Genomic DNA, 26,012 nt, shown 5'->3' on the forward strand with positions numbered 1-26,012 from the left:
CGGGATATGTGCGAAACCGGATGTGAAGCTATATAGACACGTCAATATGATTGGTTGTGTTTGCACGCCCACACGGTGATAGACAGACGGTCCCATCCAATCATCTACCAAGTATCTTGGAAAAAAAGGAACAGCCCCGTCATCGAATTTGCTTCCGAGATCCCAGATCCCAATAAGCTGTGAAACAAATTTGTGTAGCAAGCTTCTTGGATCTGGCAGCGTCAGGTTAAACTAAGCCTACCTATTATGTAAAAAATACGTTTTTTTGGCTTTTTTGTTTGTTTTTGTTAACAATATTTGTACTTTTAAAAACTGCACATTGGTGACTATAACTATAATGTACCTGATCTTGAGGCCTACAAACACGGGAGGAAAAGAAAATGAACTAGTCAACTAGTACCAGCTAGTGGATTTACTAGTGGAATAGTCGACTAGTTGCTTAAAGCCCTATCACACACACACACACACACACACACACACACACACACACACACACACACACACACACCTCTACCGGCATTTATTTTTTTTGCTCTTACTAATGAAGCCAGCCCAGCCCTTATCTATTCACATGGATTTCCCAATCTTCCTGAGCAGCGTTGCAGCCAGCCAGGCGTCCCAGAAAAACGCCTCTCACCTCATCTGCAATCTGTCACGTTGAAAAGAAGTCAAACACAGCCAGCGATTGGCCTAATGAGCAGAATAATTAATAGAGGACCACTTAAGCCCTTGCATGTTGTCGTGTGACGGTGTCGCGCAGCCAAAGCGAACTCATCTACAAGCTCACGTGTCGCATCCCGACACAAATGTGCCTATAGGCACATTGGTGTCGGGGTAGGCAACCTCTATTATCAAAAGAGCCATTTTTGGCCCAAAAGATTATTACAATTCTATCTGGAGCCGCAAAACAACGGCTCCAGATAGAATAGCAAAAGTTTGCTACATTTTATTTTATTTTATCAAAGCAAATCAAGTATACCGGCAAGCCAGCAGCATTTGGTGGTGAAAACAAACAAAGCATTAATACATTCTTTATTTTCCTTCATTAAATTGGTTCCTTATTTTTATCTGGTGTATAGGCAACATGTTTTGCAATATCATACTACAATAAGAAGAAGAAAACGAAAACATCTTGGTATCCAAAATACTTCTTTGCCCAAGCAACCTGGAGCCACGGGAGAGGGCCTAAGAGCTGCCCTAGGGCAGCAGGTTGCCTACCTACCCCCTGGCCTATAACGACGTGCCCGAAATGGGGACGCCCCAAATTAGCAACGCCAGGTTGAAAATAAGGCTTTAAGCAACTAGTCGACTAGTAAATCCACTAATCGACTAGTAAATCCACTAGTCAACCTCGTTGGTACTAGTTGACTAGTTTTTCTTGATTTTGTAGGCCTCAAGATCAGGTAGATTATAGTTATAGTCACCAATGTACACAGTTTTTAAATGTACAATTTTTTTTTTCCAAAATGGTAGTTAAACAACTATTTGACTAATAAACTAGACAACTAGTCAACTAGTAAAAATTACTAGAAGTGAATGCCCTATTTGAGAGTGGTTTTAAGGGCTCACTGCTTCCATTCCTCTCCTCACATGAAACCATATTGAGGTTAATTATAGTTAATTATAAAGCAGCTTTCATATATACAGTTTTGTCGGGACGGGCGTGACCTTTACCAGTTTAACGTTCAAGGACTCGATACATCGAGTGTCACAATGGTGTGCCGAAGATTCTGAATCACGGATACAGATTTGGGAGAGATCTCAATTCGGTGCAGGGTCTAGAACTGGGCGGAACAGTTTGGATAACAAACTGCATTGCATTGCAGGACCAATGCAAAGACTGCAGCGCAGTCCTTCATATTGATGATGGTTTCTTTCTGATGCAGTATACGCAGGCGTAGGTTTGTCAGCCTCCGTTCTCTTCCGTTCGAACCCCTAGATTGAATGTAGATTTCCCAAATCGATTGGTAGGCGGATACCTCTGAATATCAGTGGCTACACAAGACTAGATTAGAGGCGTCAGTATTATATGTCTGGGTGCCGTTTCCTCACAGGTTCAAGGTTACTATTCTGTTGCATATATACTGGAGCGGAGTTAACTTGTCTTTGCAGAATAAAAATGCCTCCTTCTCAAAATGTTCTCCAGGAGTGGGCAGGCCATTATTCCCCTCAACCCCCTTGCTGTATAAATTGCATTTTTCTTTGTCACTGTCCTTTTCCCCTGAATGTGTTTGCATCCTTGCATGTACATGTCATGCACGTTTGTTTAGTTTTTCGCCAGGAATGGTGGGATACACACAGTCACAGTCACACACACACACACACACACACACACACACACACACACACACACACACACACACACACACACACACACACACACACACACACACACACACACACACACACACACACAGTAGGGTCCTTCCTGTCCGACACTCCCTCTCATCATCTCTCTACTCATATCTCTACTCTCTCTCTCTCTCTGAGTAGAGAGATGATGAGAAGGGGGTGTCGGACAGGAAGGACCCTACTGTGTGTGTCTGTGTCTGTGTCTGGTGTCTGTGTCTGTGACTCTCTCTCCTATTAGTTGTGGCAGGCAGCAGTGCTGTTGCACGCTGTGCTGTTGCTTTCCCTGCAACCCCACACAGACACAGTATTTTTAACTCCCAGGCCACTCCCTCATTTTTCTCTTTCACCAACCCTTTTGTTTGCCCAAGCTGCCGCGTGGCGGCTTTTGATCATTCCTGAACGAGAGGAAGAGAGAGTGATGCAGGCTTTTTGCATCCTCTCCACAGACATGCACTCGCTCACGCACGCACGCACGCACGCACACACACACACACACACACACACACACACACACACACACACACACACACACACACACAGACACTCATTGTTGTAATTGGAGTTGGGAGTGCACATAGCTGGGAGTTGATTTTGAGTGGCAGCTTTGGGTGAAAAAAGTCACTTGACACCTCTGAGCCAATCGTAGAACAGCAGAGTGTTATTTGCTGGGACGGGTGACAGAAATCACACTGGGGAAAAAATACCTTCCACTTCAGTCTATTACGCATACAAACCACACCACACCACAAGGGCCTACTTAGGAGGCGTGCGTGCGTGTGCGACCCAGACAGTGTGAGTTTTGTCTCTGTGGGTGTATGTGTCAGCATGAATTTGTGTGGTGTGATTTAATATAGCGTGTATCTTTTTGTGTGCTTTTGTCTCTTTTGTCTTGTCTGTGCGTGCCTGCGTGTGTGTGTCAGCAGCTGTGTCAGTATGAGTTGTCAGAAGTGGTTTGTGTTTCTGATGCTGACAGGACTGTCTAGGAAAGATGGTGACTAATACCTCAGCTCATTTGTGATGACACCCAACGTACGTGCATGTGTGTGCGTGCATGCATTTCTTTTGTGCTAGTCTAATATACAGTGTGATTATTATTGCCATGGTGTGACTGTGTACCACAGGACGCACCACTGAAACCAATTAGGACTTTGATAGTGTGTTATTGACTTATATCCATCGGCTTATATCTGTCACACGTTGTCCCTCTTGAAGTCGTATGTGCTGTACATACTACATGTATTGTATACCAATCTGGGAACCCATTGGCAAAACAAAGGAAAAACAGCGCCCTCGTGAGTCAACAGTCTGTCTGGAGAGACTACATGTATAGTTTGTATACGTAATCATAATTGCACTCACTGGCAAACAATGCCCTATTTGACATTGTCTTTGTCAAACTGCTTTGTCTTCCCTAGTCTTAACCGAAGCCCACCCAACTTAAAACACAATCTCTCTCCTCTCTCTTGTGTTTTCATATACTGTAGGCTATCTCGCAGAAACCTGGACTCGTGAAGGAACCCCCTTGCTGGCTAGCAGAAACCAAGGTATGACCACACTTAACATGTTGGTTTGTGCCGCGACATTCTAAACTCTATATGGCTTGTGCTTATAACCACGCCCCGCTTCTGTCGCCAACGCGGAAGTGCCTCTCGCCTCCAACAACTGTGGACTAGACCTAAATATACAGTATAACTCTATGGGCTATAGACCGCGACGGAGGCCTGCCGTCTCAAGTGAACTTGAGCCACGTGAGACACCACCGAGTGAGCTAAAGCGAGCCAGATGCCGCGTCCAATGTTGCGTAGCTCGACTGAGCCGACTCAGGGCCTTCGAGTTGCGAATAGTAAATCATGTGTGTTTGCCCAGACTGCCACTCAAAGTAGCATACTGGCAGTCGGGTCCTTGGGTCGGGTACCGTGCGTCCTTGTACAAGTGCACTGGCCAATCACAGCGCGTCCTTGCACAAGCCACATAGAGTTTGGAATGAGGCGTTTGTGATTGATTGATTTGAGTGATTACTGGCCTGTCATCTTGTACCATAACCACTTCAATCCTAGCATCCACATTTGGAACGCAATGCCTATTACAGAAAACATCAAAAGAATTTGGACTTTTGAATGATTATTTTTTATTTTTTTATTTTTTAACACAGATACAGATTCGGGAGAGATCTCAATTCATTGGTGTAGGGTCTAGAACTGTGTGGAATCAACAAACTGCATTTCAGAATCAATGCAAAGACTGCAGGGCAGTCCTTCATATTGATGATGGACTTATTCTTATTCTTTCTTCGGATCCCCATTAGCTTCCACTGCTACGGTCGCTAGTCTTCCTGGGGTCCACACAAAACGTCACAACATAAAAACAACATCCATATACATACAAACAACAACTGACACCGTCTAAATCTAAGTTCAATTACATTAGAATGCCAAAGATATATAGATAATGTGGGTTAAATATCATGTACAAAAGCATATTAGCGAGACGATTATGAATTAATACAAAGCCCCAAAGCACGTAAAAGGCGTTCCTGCTGCCATGGGATTTCTTGAAAATCACGTTAATTAAGTCTCTGGCATCCAATTAGATAATTATATATGTTCAGTGCTATAACTGCTGTTTGTTATTTTTTTTTAATGTTTTAAGTTTTCTATATTTTTATTTATTTTTTCGTATGAACTGTCCTCAGACCAGATATCCCCCCCCCCCCAAAAAAAAGATGCATGAAAAATTCAATGCCGATTTAAACACTCACATAAATATTTGATTGGCCAATATATCAGTCTGGCTCTGGTTGGTGGTCGTATTCATTGCCCTGGCCTATAATATAGGCCAGGGCAATGAATACGACCATACGAACTATTATGCCGACTGCATTATGTATATTATACATAATGCAGTCGGCATAATAGTTCACTGAATTTTCAATGTATTGTCTCCGTGTCTCCTCTCTTCTTAAAATTAAAAAGAAAAAAACGAATAAAGGAATTAGGCTGTCCATCATCCAAAGATCTGCGTGGCAATTTCCCACAAAAGAGCTCTCTCTGTGCTGCGCTTCGGATAATGAAGTGGCTAGGAAGGAGGCGTTGGCATTAAGCATCATCAGGGCAGCATGATGAATGCACTTGAATCACAGTGAAGAAGAGCAGCCTCCTATGATCACCCTGTAACCATGCCTGATTTATACTTGTTTCTCACCTCGAATAGCCTTTTCAATTCATCCTTTAATTTGTCACATACAGCTCTGCGCCATTTCATCAGTCGTCTAAGGTCCGAATCGCCTTGAGATTAGAATCGTCTCCTGTGTCTCTCCTTAACGATGGAGTGGCGTGATGGAGTGCCTCGATTGGGCCTTTCGAGAAAACAAAATTACACAGGGAAGAAATATTTGAATATTCTAACCACACCTGGGGGTCTATTAGAGTAATGTTACCTCCATAGACACATACAAAACGGAAAAAGTACAAAAATCACGGCGCTCCATTTTTAAAGACTTAAGACCTGAAGCCGATTCTACAAATGTCTTCTATATCCTTATTGTGGCCGAAGGGCATATTTACTATGAAAACGTGCAATTCCCTCAATTCACTCAAAATCCCCATACATGGGAAAGCCAGCCGTATATAGTGACATCAATATGACATCTGATATAGTAAATGCAATCTGATGTTGCATCTCGAAATATTTTGTTCCAGGGACCCCCCAGAAGCAAAGATTTGAGTTTATTTTTTAAGTTCACTTAAGAAATGTTTCCTTTGTTGTTTTGTTTTTGATCACTTACTGTAGATTATTTTCTCCCCAAGGTTGGTACGTGTGATCGCCCACTGCCTTATTGTCTTATTAAGGCTGCTAATTAGAATAATACTGTACAAGCATTACAACCTAAGAGAGAAATGAGTCAATGGTTTTTCATTAATAATGAAGGTGAGATGATTTCTGACTATCTGGGGAGTTTTATGCACATCAAATAATAACGATTATAAATATTATAATGATTGTTTGCCCTAGACTCTTGACTAAGTCAAGAATTAAATTCAAATTTCAACCTAAGAGAGAATGCACCCATAATTTAACATTGATAATGAAGGTCAGAATAATTCTGTCTGACAGTTACATTTTATGCAAATCAAATCAATTGATTTCGATCAGAAAGGCTCTAAAGCATTGCAGAGGGCATCAGGTAATCTGCTCTGTAAACGGTTGACCTCCAAGGCATATGAGAATGTCCTTGTTCTTCCTTGCATGCGTGTGGATGACTTAAGCAATATTTCACGAGAGGGTGTTCTTTATCATCATTAATGCACGCCTGCGGTGCATCGCGGACATCGCAGAAGTGCATTAATGACGATAAATAACACCTTTGAGTTTAATATTGCAATTATACAACAGTTACCCTTAAAACTTTTTTACGACCACAAATGTCCCAAGAAACCAGCTAGCCTAGCCGCCGAGTCTGCTGCACTGTGGGAGAAAAGCACTGCTGAATTATTTGTTTATATTAGGTGTTCCAATATCGAGATTTAAAGCACGGCTAGAATGCCGTTTCAACCAATCGGATTGCTTCCTCGAAACGACCTTTGCCAGGGTCTGGTTTCAGGTCAAGTTGGAATCGTATCAGAGAACATTTCGACATCTTCACATTCTTGTTTGCCTTTCTTCTCACCCATATAAACCCCCCCCCCCAGACCAAGCTGCGCTGGCTGTGCGAGGAGGTGCGCGAGCGAGAGACGCGTGATCGCCGGCTGAGGAAGCAGCAGCAGCAGCAGACCAGGGATCAGCTGAAGGCCCTGCGAGAGAGCCGAGACTCTGAGCAGAGTGTGCTGCTGCAGACCAGGGATCAGCTGAAGGCCCTGAGAGAGAGCCGAGACTCTGAGCAGAGTGTGCTGCTGCAGCGCCTGGACAGGCAGGAGAAGCTGCTCCACTCCCTCAGTGCAGACAAGAAAGGTACGTAGGACAGGTGACACGCACCAAAACTCATTTCTCCATATTTTGAACACATTCTGTGCCATAACTTTTGAATCTGTTTCTAGCAGCACAACCCTCCTGTGCCAGAACGTAATATTACGTTTTTATTAAAAAATTGAATCTCTGGCACCTGCACAACACTTTCTGACTTTCTGTCCAACAGGTGCTAAGGAATTAACGCCCTACTTGATCGTACGTACTACTACAGTGTGTCACAAAAGTATCAAAAGTAGCAGATCTGCAAGCTCAAAATATGACACGAAGGGCCGCGTTTTGAGCTTGTAGATCTACTACTTTTTCTGTTACAGTTTTTGACATACCGTAATTTCCGGACTATAAGCCGCGGCTTTTTTTTTTTTTTGCGGCTTACGCCTTTTATTGATTTTTTAAGGGACAGACAGTAGGCTGACAGGAAACGGGAGAGAGATGGGGGAAGACATGCAGTAAAGGCCGTGTCGGGTCCGGGAGTCGAACCCGCGGCACACTGCGACTGGATTACCAGTCCGGTGCCCAGACCGTTACGCTACGGCCTGGGCCAAGCCGCGGCTTTTTACCCATGATTTGAACCCTGCGGCTTATACAACGGTGCGGCTAATCTATGGATTTTTACAGCTAACGCAGAGCCATCTAAGGCTCTGAGCTAACGTAACGGCCACTAGGGGGCCACCTGCGGCTTATAGTCCGGTGCGGCTTGTATAATGGAATTTTCCCTAAATTTGGCTGGTGCGGCTTATATTCAGGTGCGCCTTATAGTCCGGAAATTACGGTACTGTATGTTTATCAGTAGAGAGCACTAGAGCTTTTGTCCTAAAACCGAAATAGACAACTTTATTAGGAATGAGCACACAGAATGTCAATAGAAGTTTAATAAAAAACGATAGAGGGTGAACGCGATGGATGGAAAAGAAAAAGAGCGACTGTAACAGAGTCGGACAAAAACGGACATATGAGAAGTTGAGGAGGAGAGAAAGGAGAGATGAGGAGAGAAAGGAGAGATGAGGAGAGATGAGGAGAGAAAGGAGAGATGAGGAGAGAAAGGAGAGATGAGGAGAGAAAGGAGAGATGAGGAGAGAAAGGAGAGATGAGGAGAGAAAGGAGAGATGAGGAGAGATGAGGAGAGATGAGGAGAGAAAGGAGAGATGAGGAGAGAAAGGAGAGATGAGGAGAGAAAGGAGAGATGAGGAGAGATGAGGAGAGAAAGGAGAGATGAGGAGAGAAAGGAGAGATGAGGAGAGAAAGGAGAGATGAGGAGAGATGAGGAGAGAAAGGAGAGATGAGGAGAGATGAGGAGAGATGAGGAGAGAAAGGAGAGATGAGGAGAGAAATGAGAGATGAGGAGAGAAAGGATAGATGAGGAGAGAAAGGAGAGATGAGGAGAGAAAGGAGAGATGAGGAGAGAAAGGAGAGATGAGGAGAGAAAGGAGAGATGAGGAGAGATGAGGAGAGAAAGGAGAGATGAGGAGAGATGAGGAGAGAAAGGAGAGATGAGGAGAGATGAGGAGAGAAAGGAGAGATGAGGAGAGATGAGGAGAGAAAGGAGAGATGAGGAGAGATGAGGAGAGAAAGGAGAGATGAGGAGAGATGAGGAGAGAAAGGAGAGATGAGGAGAGATGAGGAGAGAAAGGATAGATGAGGAGAGAAAGGAGAGATGAGGAGAGATGAGGAGAGAAAGGAGAGATGAGGAGAGAAAGGAGAGATGAGGAGAGAAAGGAGAGATGAGGAGAGAAAGGAGAGATGAGGAGAGATGAGGAGAGAAAGGAGAGATGAGGAGAGAAAGGAGAGATGAGGAGAGAAAGGATAGATGAGGAGAGAAAGGAGAGATGAGGAGAGATGAGGAGAGAAAGGAGAGATGAGGAGAGATGAGGAGAGAAAGGAGAGATGAGGAGAGAAAGGATAGATGAGGAGAGAAAGGAGAGATGAGGAGAGATGAGGAGAGAAAGGAGAGATGAGGAGAGAAAGGAGAGATGAGGAGAGAAAGGAGAGATGAGGAGAGATGAGGAGAGATGAGGAGAGAAAGGAGAGATGAGGAGAGATGAGGAGAGAAAGGAGAGATGAGGAGAGAAAGGATAGATGAGGAGAGAAAGGAGAGATGAGGAGAGATGAGGAGAGAAAGGAGAGATGAGGAGAGAAAGGAGAGATGAGGAGAGAAAGGAGAGATGAGGAGAGAAAGGAGAGATGAGGAGAGAAAGGAGAGATGAGGAGAGATGAGGAGAGAAAGGATAGATGAGGAGAGAAAGGAGAGATGAGGAGAGATGAGGAGAGAAAGGAGAGATGAGGAGAGATGAGGAGAGAAAGGAGAGATGAGGAGAGAAAGGATAGATGAGGAGAGAAAGGAGAGATGAGGAGAGATGAGGAGAGAAAGGAGAGATGAGGAGAGAAAGGAGAGATGAGGAGAGAAAGGAGAGATGAGGAGAGATGAGGAGAGATGAGGAGAGAAAGGAGAGATGAGGAGAGATGAGGAGAGAAAGGAGAGATGAGGAGAGAAAGGATAGATGAGGAGAGAAAGGAGAGATGAGGAGAGATGAGGAGAGAAAGGAGAGATGAGGAGAGATGAGGAGAGAAAGGAGAGATGAGGAGAGAAAGGAGAGAAAGGAGAGATGAGGAGAGAAAGGAGAGATGAGGAGAGAAAGGAGAGATGAGGAGAGAAAGGAGAGATGAGGAGAGAAAGGAGAGATGAGGAGAGATGAGGAGAGAAAGGAGAGATGAGGAGAGATGAGGAGAGAAAGGAGAGATGAGGAGAGAAAGGAGAGATGAGGAGAGAAAGGAGAGATGAGGAGAGAAAGGAGAGATGAGGAGAGAAAGGATAGATGAGGAGAGAAAGGAGAGATGAGGAGAGATGAGGAGAGAAAGGAGAGAAAGGAGAGAAAGGAGAGAAAGGAGAGATGAGGAGAGATGAGGAGAGAAAGGAGAGAAAGGAGAGATGAGGAGAGATGAGGAGAGAAAGGAGAGAAAGGAGAGATGAGGAGAGAAAGGATAGATGAGGAGAGAAAGGAGAGATGAGGAGAGATGAGGAGAGAAAGGAGAGATGAGGAGAGATGAGGAGAGAAAGGAGAGATGAGGAGAGAAAGGAGAGATGAGGAGAGAAAGGAGAGATGAGGAGAGAAAGGAGAGATGAGGAGAGAAAGGAGAGATGAGGAGAGAAAGGAGAGAAAGGAGAGATGAGGAGAGATGAGGAGAGAAAGGAGAGATGAGGAGAGATGAGGAGAGAAAGGAGAGATGAGGAGAGAAAGGAGAGATGAGGAGAGAAAGGAGAGATGAGGAGAGAAAGGATAGATGAGGAGAGAAAGGAGAGATGAGGAGAGATGAGGAGAGAAAGGAGAGATGAGGAGAGAAAGGAGAGAAAGGAGAGAAAGGAGAGATGAGGAGAGATGAGGAGAGAAAGGAGAGAAAGGAGAGATGAGGAGAGATGAGGAGAGAAAGGAGAGAAAGGAGAGATGAGGAGAGAAAGGAGAGATGAGGAGAGAAAGACGGATAGAAATGGAAGAGATAATTAGGGGGGGGGGGGAGATCCTAGACAGGGAGTCGGACAGAGAGCTGATGCACAAGGGAGGTGAGAGAAGGCAGACTGAGGCCACAGAAGATAATAGGCAAAAGGAGGCGGGTGAGGAAACGTCAAAATGGGCAGACTGAGAGAATGAGCCACCTGTCATCCATTATGCATGCTCGCTGCGCAGGCAGAGTGTTGCATCATTCTCGTTGACAATACACCATGATGACACCGCCTCGACACGCCACATCACAACCGCTTATTACGCCGCTCGGTTGAACGCTTCATTCTGATTGGTCAATCACTGTATTCACATGCCGTGTGTTATTTCTGAGTAATGATGGACGGGCGCAGTGACAGCTCTGCCGTCTAATCAAAGGCTCGGAGCGCTAGCGGTGCTGCTTGATGTTGTTTATGCCGCAAACAAACACGGCAGCCGTGTAAACAAACCCACCGTGTCATGTACGGCTAAACGTTGCTCTCAAGAACGTTTTAGAAAACATGACGGTCAGACGGGTGGGCCGTAAACACTTTGAAGTGTGGCCCTGAGCCAGAAAAGGTTGAGAATCCACACAGTGATTATACTATAGACGGGAGTTTCTGTCAAATCTCTGCTCTGAAGGAAGTCAAGGACTTCAAGTACTCGGGCTCATGGGTCGACTCAACGGAGTGAGATCTTAAAGTGAGGAAGGCGCTTGCATGGAGGGCCCTGAACGACATGGCCAGTGTATGGAGCCAGAAAATAGCAGCCAGCAGAATGAGACTAGCAACGCCACTGCCAAAAGACACCAAGAGCTGCCAGCCAGCAAACTAATGCTGTGGGAACCAACACATGGGCACCACCAGTCACGAGGACGTCCCACATTAACATATGTGGATGTACTCAAGAAAGACGCAGGAGAGCGCAAAGCACCAACGAGCTGGCCAGACGCGTCTTCTTAGCAGTAGGGTCCCCTTCCCACAGCTTTTCTTTTTGTCAATTATTGTCACAGAAAGGACCACAAGCCTGTAAACTCTTGCACACCTCTGGGGTGCGTTGGCTTATAGTTATGTACAGTATAGCGAGCAGTCGGGGACATGCAGTAATTTTCCCAAGCAAAGATGCTAAAGAATTTAACAGTTTATACTTTTTTTTAGTTTACAGTTCCCCATGAAATCTGAATGATGTGCGGTTTACCATGTTCTTATCAATTGCGAAATGTATTGCGTTTTCAAAACACTATTCATCTATCAGCAATTCTCTTTTGAAACTACTTGTCTATTCATCGCAGCAGTTAAGCTATTCATGCCCAAGGTCTCCTGGAACTTTCTGCAATAATAGAATCACCTCGCAGTGCCCAAGTGGAATTACTGGTACACCATATTTTCTTGCAGAACTAAATAAAAGTATTGGATATTGGAAATACTCAAGTAAAGTAGAAATACCTCAAAAGTACTACTTAATAGGCAGCTGGCCATGGTGGACATGGACAGTAACTAAGAACATTTACTCTACTGCTGTACTTACAGTAAGTACAACTCTTTGGGTGCTTTTCTCAATATACTAGTAGTCTAGTACAATACTACTTGTATTAGCAGATTAACCCGCGTGGAGCTTGTAGATCTGCTATTTTCACAAAACACTTGTTTCTAAAATAGCATGTTAAAAAAAAGGAATCACATTCACATTTTGAAATTGTCTTTATTGTGTATTGAGTACGTTTTACTTTTGGTACTTTAAGTACATTGTGACACCAATAACTTTTGTACTCGAGTAAAACACTGACTTTTACCTGTAACAGATTATTTCCACAATGTGGTATTGTTACTTTTACTACTAATAAATGTGAGTATACGTCGTGCCACTGATAACAGAGCATGGGCAGGCTCTGTCTGTAAGGTAGATTTAACCCGCTGGGCCGAAGGCGGACCCTGTGACTGGTGATCAATGTTCAATCTTCAAGTGCAAATTGGCGGTTTGTGCGGCTTTCTGAGTATTCCTGAGTTGCAACTTGCCCTCTGCTAGCTAACGTCTCGCACGCACACACGAACACACACACACACACACACACACACACACACACACACACACACACTCTCACTCTCACTCTCTCTCTCTCTCTCTCTCTCTGGGAGTGCACAGGAGGAGATGGAGTCATCCACCGGTGATTGAATATCGAACTCGGTTAATAGTTTGAGAGAGAGAGACGAACGGAGCAGCAGTCACAGTAATCTATTGGATGTTACAAGTTGGGGAGAGGCATTTAGATGGCTTTAGAGAGGACACTCTCTCTGTCGGGTCTCAGGTGAGGAGAGGCATTTAGATGGCCTCAGAGAGGACACTCTCTCTGTCGGGTCTCAGGTGAGGAGAGGCATTTAGATGGCTTCAGAGAGGACACTCTCTCTCTGTCAGGTCTCAGGTTGGGGAGAGGCATTTAGATGGCCTCAGAGAGGACACTCTCTCTGTCGGGTCTCAGGTTGGGGAGAGGCATTTAGATGGCCTTAGAGATGACACTCTCTCTGTCGGGTCTCAGGTTGGGGAGAGGCATTTAGATGGCCTCAGAGAGGACACTCTCTCTGTCGGGTCTCAGGTTGGGGAGAGGCATTTAGATGGCCTCAGATAGGACACTCTCTCTGTCAGGTCTCAGGTTGGGGAGAGGCATTTAGATGGCTTTAGAGAGGACACTCTCTCTGTCAGGTCTCAGGTTGGGGAGAGGCATTTAGATGGCCTTAGAGAGGACACTCTCTCTGTCAGGTCTCAGGTGAGGAGAGGCATTTAGATGGCCTTAGAGAGGACACTCTCTCTGTCAGGTCTCAGGTTGGGGAGAGGCATTTAGATGGCCTTAGAGAGGACACTCTCTCTGTCAGGTCTCAGGTTGGGGAGAGGCATTTAGATGGCCTCAGAGAGGACACTCTGTCAGGTCTCAGGTTGGGGAGAGGCATTTAGATGGCCTCAGAGAGGACACTCTCTGTCAGGTCTCAGGTTGGGGAGAGGCATTTAGATGGCCTTAGAGAGGACACTCTCTCTGTCAGGTCTCAGGTGAGGAGAGGCATTTAGATGGCCTTAGAGAGGACACTCTCTCTGTCAGGTCTCAGGTTGGGGAGAGGCATTTAGATGGCCTTAGAGAGGACACTCTCTCTGTCAGGTCTCAGGTTGGGGAGAGGCATTTAGATGGCCTCAGAGAGGACACTCTGTCAGGTCTCAGGTTGGGGAGAGGCATTTAGATGGCCTCAGAGAGGACACTCTCTGTCAGGTCTCAGGTTGGGGAGAGGCATTTAGATGGCCTTAGAGAGGACACTCTCTCTGTCGGGTCTCAGGTTGGGGAGAGGCATTTAGATGGCCTTAGAGAGGACACTCTCTGTCAGGTCTCAGGTTGGGGAGAGGCATTTAGATGGCCTTAGAGAGGACACTCTCTGTCAGGTCTCAGGTTGGGGAGAGGCATTTAGATGGCCTTAGAGAGGACACTCTCTGTCAGGTCTCAGGTTGGGGAGAGGCATTTAGATGGCCTTAGAGAGGACACTCTCTGTCAGGTCTCAGGTTGGGGAGAGGCATTTTGATGGCCTCAGAGAGGACACTCTGTCAGGTCTCAGGTTGGGGAGAGGCATTTAGATGGCCTTAGAGAGGACACTCTCTCTGTCGGGTCTCAGGTGAGGAGAGGCATTTAGATGGCCTTAGAGAGGACACTCTCTCTGTCGGGTCTCAGGTGAGGAGAGGCATTTAGATGGCTTCAGAGAGGACAGGTCTCAGGTGAGGAGAGGCATTTAGATGGCTTCAGAGAGGATACTCTCTGTCGGGTCTCAGGTGAGGAGAGGCATTTAGATGGCCTTAGAGAGGACACTCTCTCTGTCGGGTCTCAGGTGAGGAGAGGCATTTAGATGGCTTCAGAGAGGACAGGTCTCAGGTGAGGAGAGGCATTTAGATGGCTTCAGAGAGGATACTCTCTGTCGGGTCTCAGGTGAGGAGAGGCATTTAGATGGCCTTAGAGAGGACACTCTCTGTCGGGTCTCAGGTGAGGAGAGGCATTTAGATGGCTTCAGAGAGGACAGGTCTCAGGTGTGAGGCTTCGTCCTTCTAGGACAGTTGTTTTCAACCTTTTTCATTTGAGTCTAGTGTAAAATGAAACCGGGAATTTTCCCATCATTTAGCTGTGGACCACCTGGAACCCCCTCAAGGACCACTGGTTGAAAACCACTATTCTAGGGTGTTGTTCTCACCAGCCGTGTGACTAGACGTCAGTAGGCCCCCACGCAGGCTGGTCAGTGGGTGATAAACTCAACTGTCATTGCATCTCTTATAAATGTATTTTACCCACGGCGTGGGTGGGCGGCCGTGTGCCCCCCCTGCCCCTGGGCCCCTATGCAGTTGGCGCTGTCTGCGTCACGGTAGTTACGCCCCTGGTTCTCACTAAAACAGGAAAACGAAACAACGTCCAACCGGTACATGACAAGGTTGGATGGACGCTTTCAGCTACGCATGAGTGCATCATCCCGGTACGCAAACCCACACCACTGTAATCCAATAACGGTTAATTGTAATCAGATAGTAGAAAATGGATCACGCTATAATGTGATGCGTATCTCGTTTAAAAGCAGCGTTAACAAGACATTATACTGATCAAACACTTTACCTTAGTGCTGCACAAAGGGCTCTCAGCATATTCTGAAACCAGATGGTCACTTGCTTTTACCACTTTAATTGTTTGTTTTTACTGTTTTTGTGTGGACCCGAGGAAGTCTAATAATCACTTTGTGGAAGCTAATGGTATTGAAGAAAGATCATTTTCTTTCTTCTTTAATAAAAGTAAATGACCAAGTATTCAAGTTGTCTCTCTTTTTCCCCTTCTTCTTCTTCTTCTTCTTTTCTTATCGGGTTCTTTTTATCTACTTTTAGGACGTATTTATGCAGAAATATTGAAAATTCAAACTACAAATCCTCTTTGAGTGGCTGACCCAGGTAGTATCAGTGATGTATCTGGGCATGTGACTTTACAACAGGCTGTGTGTGCAAGTGTATACTCTGTATAATACACTCTGTATAAACACGTGTGTTTCTAACTTGTTACTGTATAGCTACACACCACGTGTGTTGCTACCAGACAGTGGCCGGACCTAATGCCTCCCTGCTTGGCACTCGGCATCAATGGGTTGGATTAGGGGTCAAATCAACTAATGATTCCCGAGTGTGGCGCACGCTGCGGCTCACCGTTCCAAGAGATGGGTCAAATGCGGAGGACAAATTTCACTGCGGTAACGTGTGTGACTTAACGTGTACGACTACTTATCTCGTTCCAGAGTTGCTGGAGAGAAGTCGCAGAAAGGAGGAGGAAGTGAGGATCCTTCAGGTCAGTGTTTTTACTCTGCTCTGCTCTCTCTGTCTCCATCCGTCCAAGGTGTCCATGCACCATTCATATACTGTTGCTCTGCTCTCTCTGTCTCCATCCGTCCAAGGTGTCCATGCACCATTCATATACTGTTGCTCTGCTCTCTCTGTCTCCATCCGTCCAAGGTGTCCATGCACCATTCATATACTGTTGCTCTGCTCTCTCTGTCTCCATCCGTCCAAGGTGTCCATGCACCATTCATATACTGTTGCTCTGCTCTCTCTGTCTCTATCCGTCCAAGGTGTCCATGCACCATTCATATACTGTTGCTCTTCTCTCTCTGTCTCCATCCGTCCAAGGTGTCCATGCACCATTCATATACTGTTGCTCTGCTCTCTCTGTCTCTATCCGTCCAAGGTGTCCATGCACCATTCATATACTGTTGCTCTTCTCTCTCTGTCTCCATCCGTCCAAGGTGTCCATGCACCATTCATATACTGTTGCTGCCGGGCAGAAATCTTATATCTCCATATTTCAATATTGTCTTTCAGTTTCGCACAAAATTAGCAAAAATAAGTAGCCGATCTGCAAACTCACAACACTTTTCATCTTGGCGTCTTTTGAGCTTGTAGATTGGCTATTTTATTCTATATTTTTAACCACTCCAAGGAACAGCAATGTCTGTGTTCACCTATGTGTTGGTTCACCTATGTATGTGTTCATGAGCACCAGTATGACTGACTACCCGTAGGGGCGCTGTTATGCCAGAAACAGAGAGAGAGATAGTATTAGTGCTGCACTGTTGCCTTCTAATGAGAGAGAGAGAGAGAGAGAGGAGGGGGGGTGGGAGAGAGGGGAGTTGCACCACTCAGTTCACACAGGTGTGATTTTTTTAATGTGGTTAAATATGTCTGTGTGAGTAAGCAGCATGGACTCTTTATCGGCAACAACGTAGAGTCCAGAGAGAATGATATAACAACGGATCATTTGGAATGCAGGTTATCTTTTCATTTCCTGAGAAGCAACAGCTCTGAACATGCAAGGTTTCCAACCCAACAGCAACGATGTGTATGCTTAAAGTCCAGTAGATGTGTTAGAACCCAATATCCGCCTCTCTGCATACTCTTTGTCCTGTGTTGAAAGCTCTGTGCAGTAGACCTTGGCCCAGCTAATAGTACAGCCTGAACATAATGTTTCTGCACACATTCTGTTCCCTCTGACCGCACTTGTTTAATTATGATTGGCTTTTGGGAGGGGTATATTTCAGTAATAGATTTTTAGATGTGGTACATTCTTGAAGATCGATGTTTTGTACAACTTCTGGCATATTCTGTGGACTGCTATACTTTTGCAGAAAACGGCAGATCTCCAACGAAGATATTTAACGTAGAACGAAAACAGAATAGTCGCTAGTATAGAGCCCAACCAAGTATAGGGTTTAAGTGCTTAAAACCCTGCAACAACCTTACCTGTGTGTGAGTGTGAGAGTGTGTGTGTGACACATTGGCAGGTTCTTTGTGTAAGTCCTCACAAGTATAGGAATACAAACATGTGTGTGTGCGTGCTGGCACCTGCCAGAACCGCTGTGCAATTAATCATGCTTTCTCCGAGCCAACCGAGCTTTTAATTGAGAACGATGAGGAGACGGAGAAGTGGGGAAACCAAGCGCTGTGTGTAGGGAGAGAGAGGAGAGAGTTCAGGATAAAAGGTAATCATCAACACACCTGGAGAGTGTGCACAACAGCAGGGAGAGTAGGTGTGTGTGTGTGTGTGTGTGTGTGTGTGTGTGTGTGTGTGTGTGTGTGTGTGTGTGTGTGTGCGTGCGTGCGTGCTTACCACTTATGGATTTTAGGAATGGGAACATCACCGGAGTAGGAGCTACATGAAAGGAAAGGGTGGTGTGTGTGTGTGTCTCTGTCCTGCTGTTTCTTTCTAATAACAAGCTTGACGCCTGGTGCAGTCTCTCCACAGCCCCTTCATTTCCTTCCCTTGTCAGCTATTTGTTGAAGTGCTATACCTCACACACAGACACACACACACACTCTCTCGCCGCTCATCACTGAGTAATCTCCTCACACTTAAAGTTGTCCCCTGCTCTATTATTCTTGCTGGTCAATGTAGGGCGCTTCGACTTAGCCTGAGCCCGTAACATTAACTCTGTGACATTCTGTGTCTCGACAGGATCGCATACTGGATCTGGAAATGGTGAGGTTCAACTGCTTTTTTAATCACAGTTAATAACACCGGGATTAGACAAAATGTTAAGTACATTCTGGAGGAAGGTTTCTGGGAGGGCCCCACGGTTTATTAATTTCAAACTGATGTTGACTCTTTGGCCCGCCGCTCCCGTCTCCGTGTGCTGTAGCGTCGTTACTTGTGCCGGTTCAGTGTGGCGCATGTTTGTTCAGCAACCCATGTTGGCTTTCTGGAGGAGGGAGGCAGCATGGGGCTATTGGCTCACAAATGATTGCTTTAGCCCATTAAAACCGGGTAAGCATATACAGCAAAAAATAAATACCAGAAAACACTTAGGATTTAGAACAGTCGTTCTAAGAAATAGCAGATATACAAGCTCATAGCACGTCACTTCGTGCCGCTCTGCAGGCTTCTACATCTGCTATTTTTTAAATATTGTTTGAAAAGGATTGTGCTTTTCTTTTACGCATATCTTCTCTTCTCTTATCTTATCTTCTTGTCCCTGGCACAAAACACTTTCCGATGTGAAGTCTGTGATATATAATTGTCCTGAGCAGTGGCTTAGGGTTAGAGCGGCCGGAACCGTGAGGTTCCCAGTTCGATCCCAGGCTCTCCTAGAGTTAGTGTCGAAGTGTCCTTGAGCAAGACGCTGAACCCCTAATTGCTCCCGATGTGCACGTTGGTGCCTTGCATGGTGAATGAATTTGAATGGGTGAATGTAATGCACAATCTATGTAAAGCGCTTTGGATAAAAGCGCTATATAAATGCACCATTTACAAATTTGCCATTCTGAGAACTACTGATTTTAGAGGGCATCCGTAGATGCGTTAGGTCTAAACGGGTTAGTCAAGGCTCAGGGGAGCGTTTAATCATCATATATCTCCCTGAACTAAAAAAGGCCACCGCTGACCGGGCACTATCCCATGTTTACCGTCGGTCCGATATTGACTTCCTACCGCACCTCAAATTGTAAAGGCCCGTTGCGTTGGCCTGGCGTTTCTTAATTAGCTATTAGATGTCATGCCATTAAGAGAAGAGACAGTGCGCCGTTAATTAAGACTATTGAAAGCGCATATTGACCCTGAGCACTGTTTACAGTCATTCACACACCAAAAAAAAGGAAGCTGTCCGGCATATCTTTTGTCAGTCCATCACGTTTACGTGGCACACACTCAGCCTTGTCTTGTCTTAATTAGCTTGTTGTGGTGGAGAGAGGGTCAGGACCGCCGTTAATTCAAATGGTTTCTGCTTACCCTCCTCTTCCTGTCCTATACCAGGCTTCATCCATCAGGGTTTTATTCATGCATGTCAGACATCGATCATCAGAGCGATCAGCTGGCCTAATGCCTCCATTTGTCTGTTTTTTATGTTGAAATAGTGTGAAAGGGAAAAGAGAGTCAGACTGGACTGGAGAGGTATAGGACGTGTTCCCAAAGCAGGGTTCCTTGGGAGGGTACCTGGGGTTAATTTGATATAGCTCTGTTTAACACAATGCTGTACCGTACCCCCTGCAACTGTACATCATTTACCTATTTTTCTTCTTAAATTGTTTTTATTACAGTATGTTTTGACACTTGCTTTGGCAATGTGAACGTACGTTTTCTCATGCCAAAAAAAGCTCCTTTAGATTTAATTGAATTGGGTCCCCAGCAAAATTAGTTACTATATAGCGTCACAATAATTTTATGTTTGTTTGGCTATTCATTTGTGCAAATCCTTCAAATTATATATTATTTTATACATATATACATTTTAAACTAATATCTTTGCATACCGTATGTATATATGTTTTTTCTGATGGGGAAGTACATGTCAATTCAGGGGTCCATGAAAAAGTTTGAGAATCACTGGTGTAGAAACTTAAGCCCCTATAACAAAACCTTATGGTGGTCTGCATGCGTGTGTATGTCTTCGTGTGCGTGTGTGTGTGTGTGTGTGTGTGTGTGTGTGTGTGCGTGCGTGCGTGCACATGTGTGTATGTGTGTGCGTGCGTGCGTGCATGTGTGTGTCCCAGAGCACCAGATTAGCCCTGGACCACCTGGAGTCGGTTCCAGAGAAACTGTGTCTGATGGAGGATTTTAAGGACCTGGAGGTAAGTAAGCTTCCTCCTCATAGACTCAACCTTTTGATGTTTTACAGCCACCGTTGTGCCCGCGTGAGACCCAGCAAGCTACTGTACGGTATCTCCTTCTTTGAGAATGTCAGTAAACAAATTACAAAAGTAGTACAGTACGTATGCTGCATAATCTCCCTGTGACATTTGGCGGAATGCTTCCGTCCAAAGTGAACACATTACCATGAGTTCACTTTAATGGCTGATTTATACAGTATGCGGCTTCGCACGGTTGCACACGAAAACTATTTAAGCTCACAACACCATGTAATGTGTAAATCAGGTTTAACCCATTTTAGGTGGGAACCCCTTTTGGTGTTTTAAGCATTATGTTGTACTTTAGCTGTTGAAAAATAGCAGATCTACAAGCTCATAGCGCGGCACCGAGTGCCGCGCTACGAGCTTGTAGGTCTGCTATTTTAGAAAAATCGTGAAAATGTGACCCAAATGTTTGAATATATTCTTTCAGAGCAAACTTTTTTAACTCAAATCTTTGCTTCTGGAACAACATTTTTTCAGATGGGTGTCGGCGGCCAAATACATATATTTTTGGGGGTCCTTGACATTTGTAGAATCGTCCTCGGGTCTAAATGGGTTACTACCTTGGGTGCATAGATTATTTTTGTGCATATATTGTACAGTAATCTCACTGGAAATGTGCTGCAGGAACATTTTTTTTTTTACTGTGAAAGGATTTGAATATCATAAATCTAAAATCGTTAAAGTAAGTATATCTTTAATGTTAAGATTGACAATGAGAAGAGTCAGGAAACACTACATTAATTCTAATCCAAGTGAAAAGGTTTGAATTTAATAGCCACTGAATGCATCACTGTCACTAAGCTGTGATAGTTCTTCTTCTCACAGACATTTTATTCTGATATATTTGATTATGTACTTGTACTGTCTTCTGATTATAGAGCTAATTGTGTTATCTTTCCTTTTGCAGATCTGCTCTGTTTGTTTTATTCAAATCATAGCTAATCCGCAGTTCTCGACATTTTGATTCAGGTCACGTCCTCCACACTAATACGTTTCTATTTGGAAACCGTGATTAAATCGTGCATTGTTCTTTGATAACAGCACTGCTCGTCATGGAATTCCATTACTTAAAATTCTGTTTGTGTTTTGTAATTTTTATCAAAGAACATAATAATTAGAATGAAACATGAACCTTTGTACCTTGACGGGGTTCCAAAAGGACCCTTAACGGGTCTGTAGCTCTGACAGTGTACGGCCCTCATTTATCAACACAGTGTACGCCCAGAAATGGGTGTAAAAAATGATGCATTCATTCATCAATCACTCCATAAACGTTGATTATGACTGCCTTGCCAGGCTATCTCTCATTAACTCACTCACAGCAGTCGGGGATCACCTACCCTATGACTTCTATAACGTGCACTAATGGGTAAAATTAATATATGATAGTCTGTAGCCTACAAATGTATTCCATTCATGGCGATGTAACTGTGATGTGTGTGTAATTCATGTAGCCTACTCCTACTTGACAAAGTTGACAAAGGTTGCAATTGTAGCCTGCCGGTGTTTCTTTCCAGTGTGCCAAAATGCACACTTGCATAGGTGCGTGCGTGCGCGGACATGACAGGCAAGCGAGATGATAGGGGAACCTCTCTTCTTATTGGATTTCAACATGTTTGTTTTGTCGGATTCTGGTTGTCGTAAAATCGGGGCGTTTGGAGAATATCGAAAGGCGTGTTATTTCAATGACGGTCGGTTTCAACCACACCAGGATTTTTGGGTCTGAAACGGTTAACTCTCGTCCGTGGCTCAAATGCAGAATAAACAATGGACCTTGTTATGAAACGGGTTGAAAACTACTGGAGTCTTGCTGCCTTTGTCTTCCCATCTTCCCAGCTCGTTTAGTAAACGAAATACCTTTTTCGGGGGAATTACACATTTCCGGATGAGGGACGATTGTGTATTTCAAACCCCGGGAGTCACGTCTATGTTGTGGTCTCTCTCCTCAGGAGTCCCAGAGACAGAGGGAGCTGGTGCAGCAGCGCTACACCAAATACAAAGACATCGTCTGCGACCTGCAGCATCAGCTGGACGAGTCCAAACGCAAGATGCAAGAGTACAGAGTATGCCACATTTAATGACATCACGCACGCACATGCACACACACGCACACACAGTAGCAAAATACTCTCCCCTCTGAGAAAATGTATCTTTTACACTGCATAAGAAGAGCCAGTCGCCCTGAACAAACAGCCCCACACCTTTTCTATTTCAGCCTCCTAATTGCAGTGCTTTGTTCAAACAGCAGCTTTTGGTTATAGATAGCCTCATTCTTGAGAGAGTGGCTTATGTTTCGAGTCTGGCGGCTGGCCTGCCCACACTGATGTGCGTGCGACGGCGCAGCCATTTGCAACTTGTATGAATATATGAATACGTTTAATGCATGGAGCCGGTAATGCATGAGCTAACCCAGGGGTAGACGCACTGTGTCAAACCTGGCTGACACACTGGCACAAACACGGAGACCCCGAGTCTCCGCCGTGTCGTTTTAATCGCCACATTCATCTCGTGCCCCTTCTCAAGCCTTCGCCAATGGGCCCATGGAGACATCACTGTTGACGGCAGATTGCCGTCAGCTGTCTAAGATCACCCCCGCTGAACAGCAGCAGCACATATACTTTAGTTTTCATTTCAGATGGTCATAATCTACCAGATTGCTCTGTTGTTGGTTTTGCCAAATGGCTCCCGTGGCGAGCGATAAGCAGTGATGGCATTAGCGTAATGGCTCCCACCCACACAGCGTTTGTTTAAGGAAAACGGATGGACGGAATGTCTTTATGAGGCCTCTCGTCTTGATCACTTTCAGCAATGCTTGTTTCTTTTTTTCATTTATTTTCTGCAACACTAATGTCCATATACCCGGCCAGCAAAGACGGTCCTGAACACTAACGGTTTGCACTCGTCTCAGAGTTGGCTCAACAACTCGTATCAGAGGTATGAACAGGGGATTTCCTGCACTACCTCTGAACTGAAGAAACGGAAACCTCTTATGTCCAAAACTGTTACTTTTTGGGATTCAAATTCAAAAGTAGCAGATCTGCAAGTGCAAAACGCGGCGCAAAGCTTTTGTGTGACACTTTAGCACTGTGGTTTTCAACCAGTGGTTCGACCCTAACTGCTAAATGATGGAGAGTTGGTAACAAAAATGAACCCTTATTAGATCTTTAAATCTTCAGAGTGTAAATTAAAGGTATATTCAGTGATTTCACTTAATTCAAATATCACTTATTTTTTTGTTGTGATAATCCTCCCTACTATAGAGTGTGCTGGCCATATAAGGAGTTCCTCCCTGTCTCCAGTTAACCCCTGGGGGTCAAAAAACCTTAGGTTTCGTTTTTGACTCTCTATCCTGATTGGACGAAAGGCTGGATCCCACAGCCAAAAACGAAACCTACGGTTTTTTGAGTGAAATCACTGAATATACCTTTAAACCAAATATTTTGTTTCATTTTTAGTACTCTCAAGAGCAAAATAGAACGCGACTCAACGCTACTGCCCCCTGGTGGCGGATGAGTTAAGACACGCAAAATAGGGCCCTAAATCTCAAATGGTGGTCTGTGGCTCAAATAATGCCAAATAAATAATGGACCTTGATATGAAAATGGTTGAAATCCACTGCTGTAGTATGAACAAGCACCGCGTCAATTTACGGGGACGGAAAAACACAAAGAATATGGAGATAAGAGCATTTCTGCCCCAAACGCGGTGCCATTATTCGGTCTGTGTGGGTGAGTTTTAGGTGAAGTACAGTTGAGTGTTTGTTCTCCTGCTCCCTCCAGGATGAGAAGCTGGACGCCACGTCCAGAAGCCTGAGACTGGCTGCCCTCAGCTCCTCCCTCAAAGGGCCCGCCGCCTTCCTCAGCACCTCGCACAGATCACATGCACTGTGTGAGTATACACCGCAGCTGTGTGGAGGCATGTTTGGTAACCGTTATCAACCTGCCATATCTCTATTTTCGGGGCTCATCGTTCTAGGCAAAAGAAAAAACCTTGCAAAGAATCGCTGAACTTACAAGGTGTCGCACTGTGACACCTTGTGAGCACAAATAGCTGCGCTGCGCTGTGCCAGAATATAAGTTTTCACATAAAGGGAGTTTGCCAACGTGCATTTGCTCTCAGACTCGCAGATAATAAATTCTATTCAGCCAGATAAAACTAAAGTATTAAATATAGTGAATGAATATAGCGTTTTTCAAAGCATAAAAAGAAGCAACAGTCACAGCGGCAAGATACAGAAAATAAAAAGTAAATTAGATGAAAAAATAAAAAAAAAGACATATAGCAATAATATAGCAATAATTTTGCTTGGTGTAATTGTGGTATTATTAGATATTGCACATTTTGCATATTGTCCATGTGTACATTATACTTGGTTCGCTGCAGGGGGTTGCAGGCTAGCAACATCTTTCAACTTGGCATCCTTATTTTAGGGAAAGTTGTGAGCTTGTAGATCAGCTATTTATTTTTATATCCTTTTTTTAAATGGGGTTTAAGTGGTTAACTTGTTCCAAGCAACCGAGTTCTTTCTATGGGGTGTGTACTGTATCTGTGACAGTGAATCAAACATGTTGTACAACCTTTCTATTTCTTTCTTTCGTCTGTCTGTCTCTGTCTCTCCTGTTTTGTTTTAACATTTTGTTATTCTCTGCCTTTCCGTTCTATTTTGTTTCTTGCCATTATGTCGGGTTCAATATGTTCAATATGCTCTCTCTCTCTCTCTCTCTCTCTCTCAGCTCCGCAGAAGTGTCCGTCCAGCTCCGACGTGGACATATCCACTGTGAACGGGGCCATGACTCCCTCGGACCGCCTCAGCCTCAAGTGAAGCCATTTGCAGTGTAAGCCTTATGGTGCTCTCAGCTAGACTGAACTATACCTGTGCTTATTTGTCCAAAAGGCAAAACGACAACCTGCATTTCCCAGCAGGCCTTGCACCCGCTACAACCCTTCTCCACTACCTCAACAAGGCAAGCATTGAAGGTGCTACAGCGCAAAGGGCTTGGCCTACAGGTGTCCAACGAGCACTAATAAAGCCTGCTTTACGCTTATGCTGTTACGCGTTGGGGGCTTGTAATGTACATCGGCTGTTTTCGGTGTGCGACACCCCCGCGCACAAATACATTTAAATCAAGCCTAACTTCCAGCGACACTTTGAAGTAGTGCTGCACAATGAATCGAAAAAAGATCGAGATTTACACTTATATGCAATCTCATTTTGTGAAGAATCGTGAAGGATCGTGAAGAATCGTGTAGCACTAGTTGGCTGTCCAATACATTTTAGTTATTATACTATTTATTACAAATAAATGAATGTATTTATTAACAAATTGGGTTTGACCTTAAACGTTACTCCATGTGAAAGCCAAAATAGTAGCAATAGGGCTTTTTTTATTTCATTAATAGTTACATTAAGCCACTCCAAAAGTATGTTTTAACTATAGTGTACTATTCAACTGGTGCATATGATATTAGCACGCCAATGTATTTTCTGAATTGATTTAATGGGATTACAGCTATGCTACAACTTTACAAGAGTTTACTACTGTATGGTGCCTT

At 44.6% G+C, this 26,012-nt stretch overlaps 1 protein-coding gene across 1 annotated transcript in view; it reads left to right on the forward strand.

Moving 5' to 3' along the window:
• The window catches only part of cep128 (centrosomal protein 128), a 76,173-nt gene extending 50,818 nt beyond the window's left edge, over positions 1-25,355 (forward strand). Inside the window, exons 20-27 of the mRNA XM_083790734.1 lie at positions 3,837-3,896; positions 7,041-7,299; positions 16,079-16,128; positions 18,289-18,312; positions 20,319-20,396; positions 22,409-22,522; positions 24,239-24,347; positions 25,193-25,355. Coding sequence (XP_083646860.1) covers positions 3,837-3,896; positions 7,041-7,299; positions 16,079-16,128; positions 18,289-18,312; positions 20,319-20,396; positions 22,409-22,522; positions 24,239-24,347; positions 25,193-25,281 — 783 coding nt within the window. The 3' untranslated portion in view covers positions 25,282-25,355. The remainder of the gene's footprint in view (positions 1-3,836; positions 3,897-7,040; positions 7,300-16,078; positions 16,129-18,288; positions 18,313-20,318; positions 20,397-22,408; positions 22,523-24,238; positions 24,348-25,192) is intronic.
• The last annotated feature ends 657 nt before the right edge of the window (positions 25,356-26,012 follow it).

The sequence above is a fragment of the Protomyctophum parallelum genome, assembly GCF_964188405.1.
Source record: "Protomyctophum parallelum genome assembly, chromosome: 19".
Taxonomy (NCBI): Eukaryota; Metazoa; Chordata; class Actinopteri; order Myctophiformes; family Myctophidae; genus Protomyctophum; species Protomyctophum parallelum.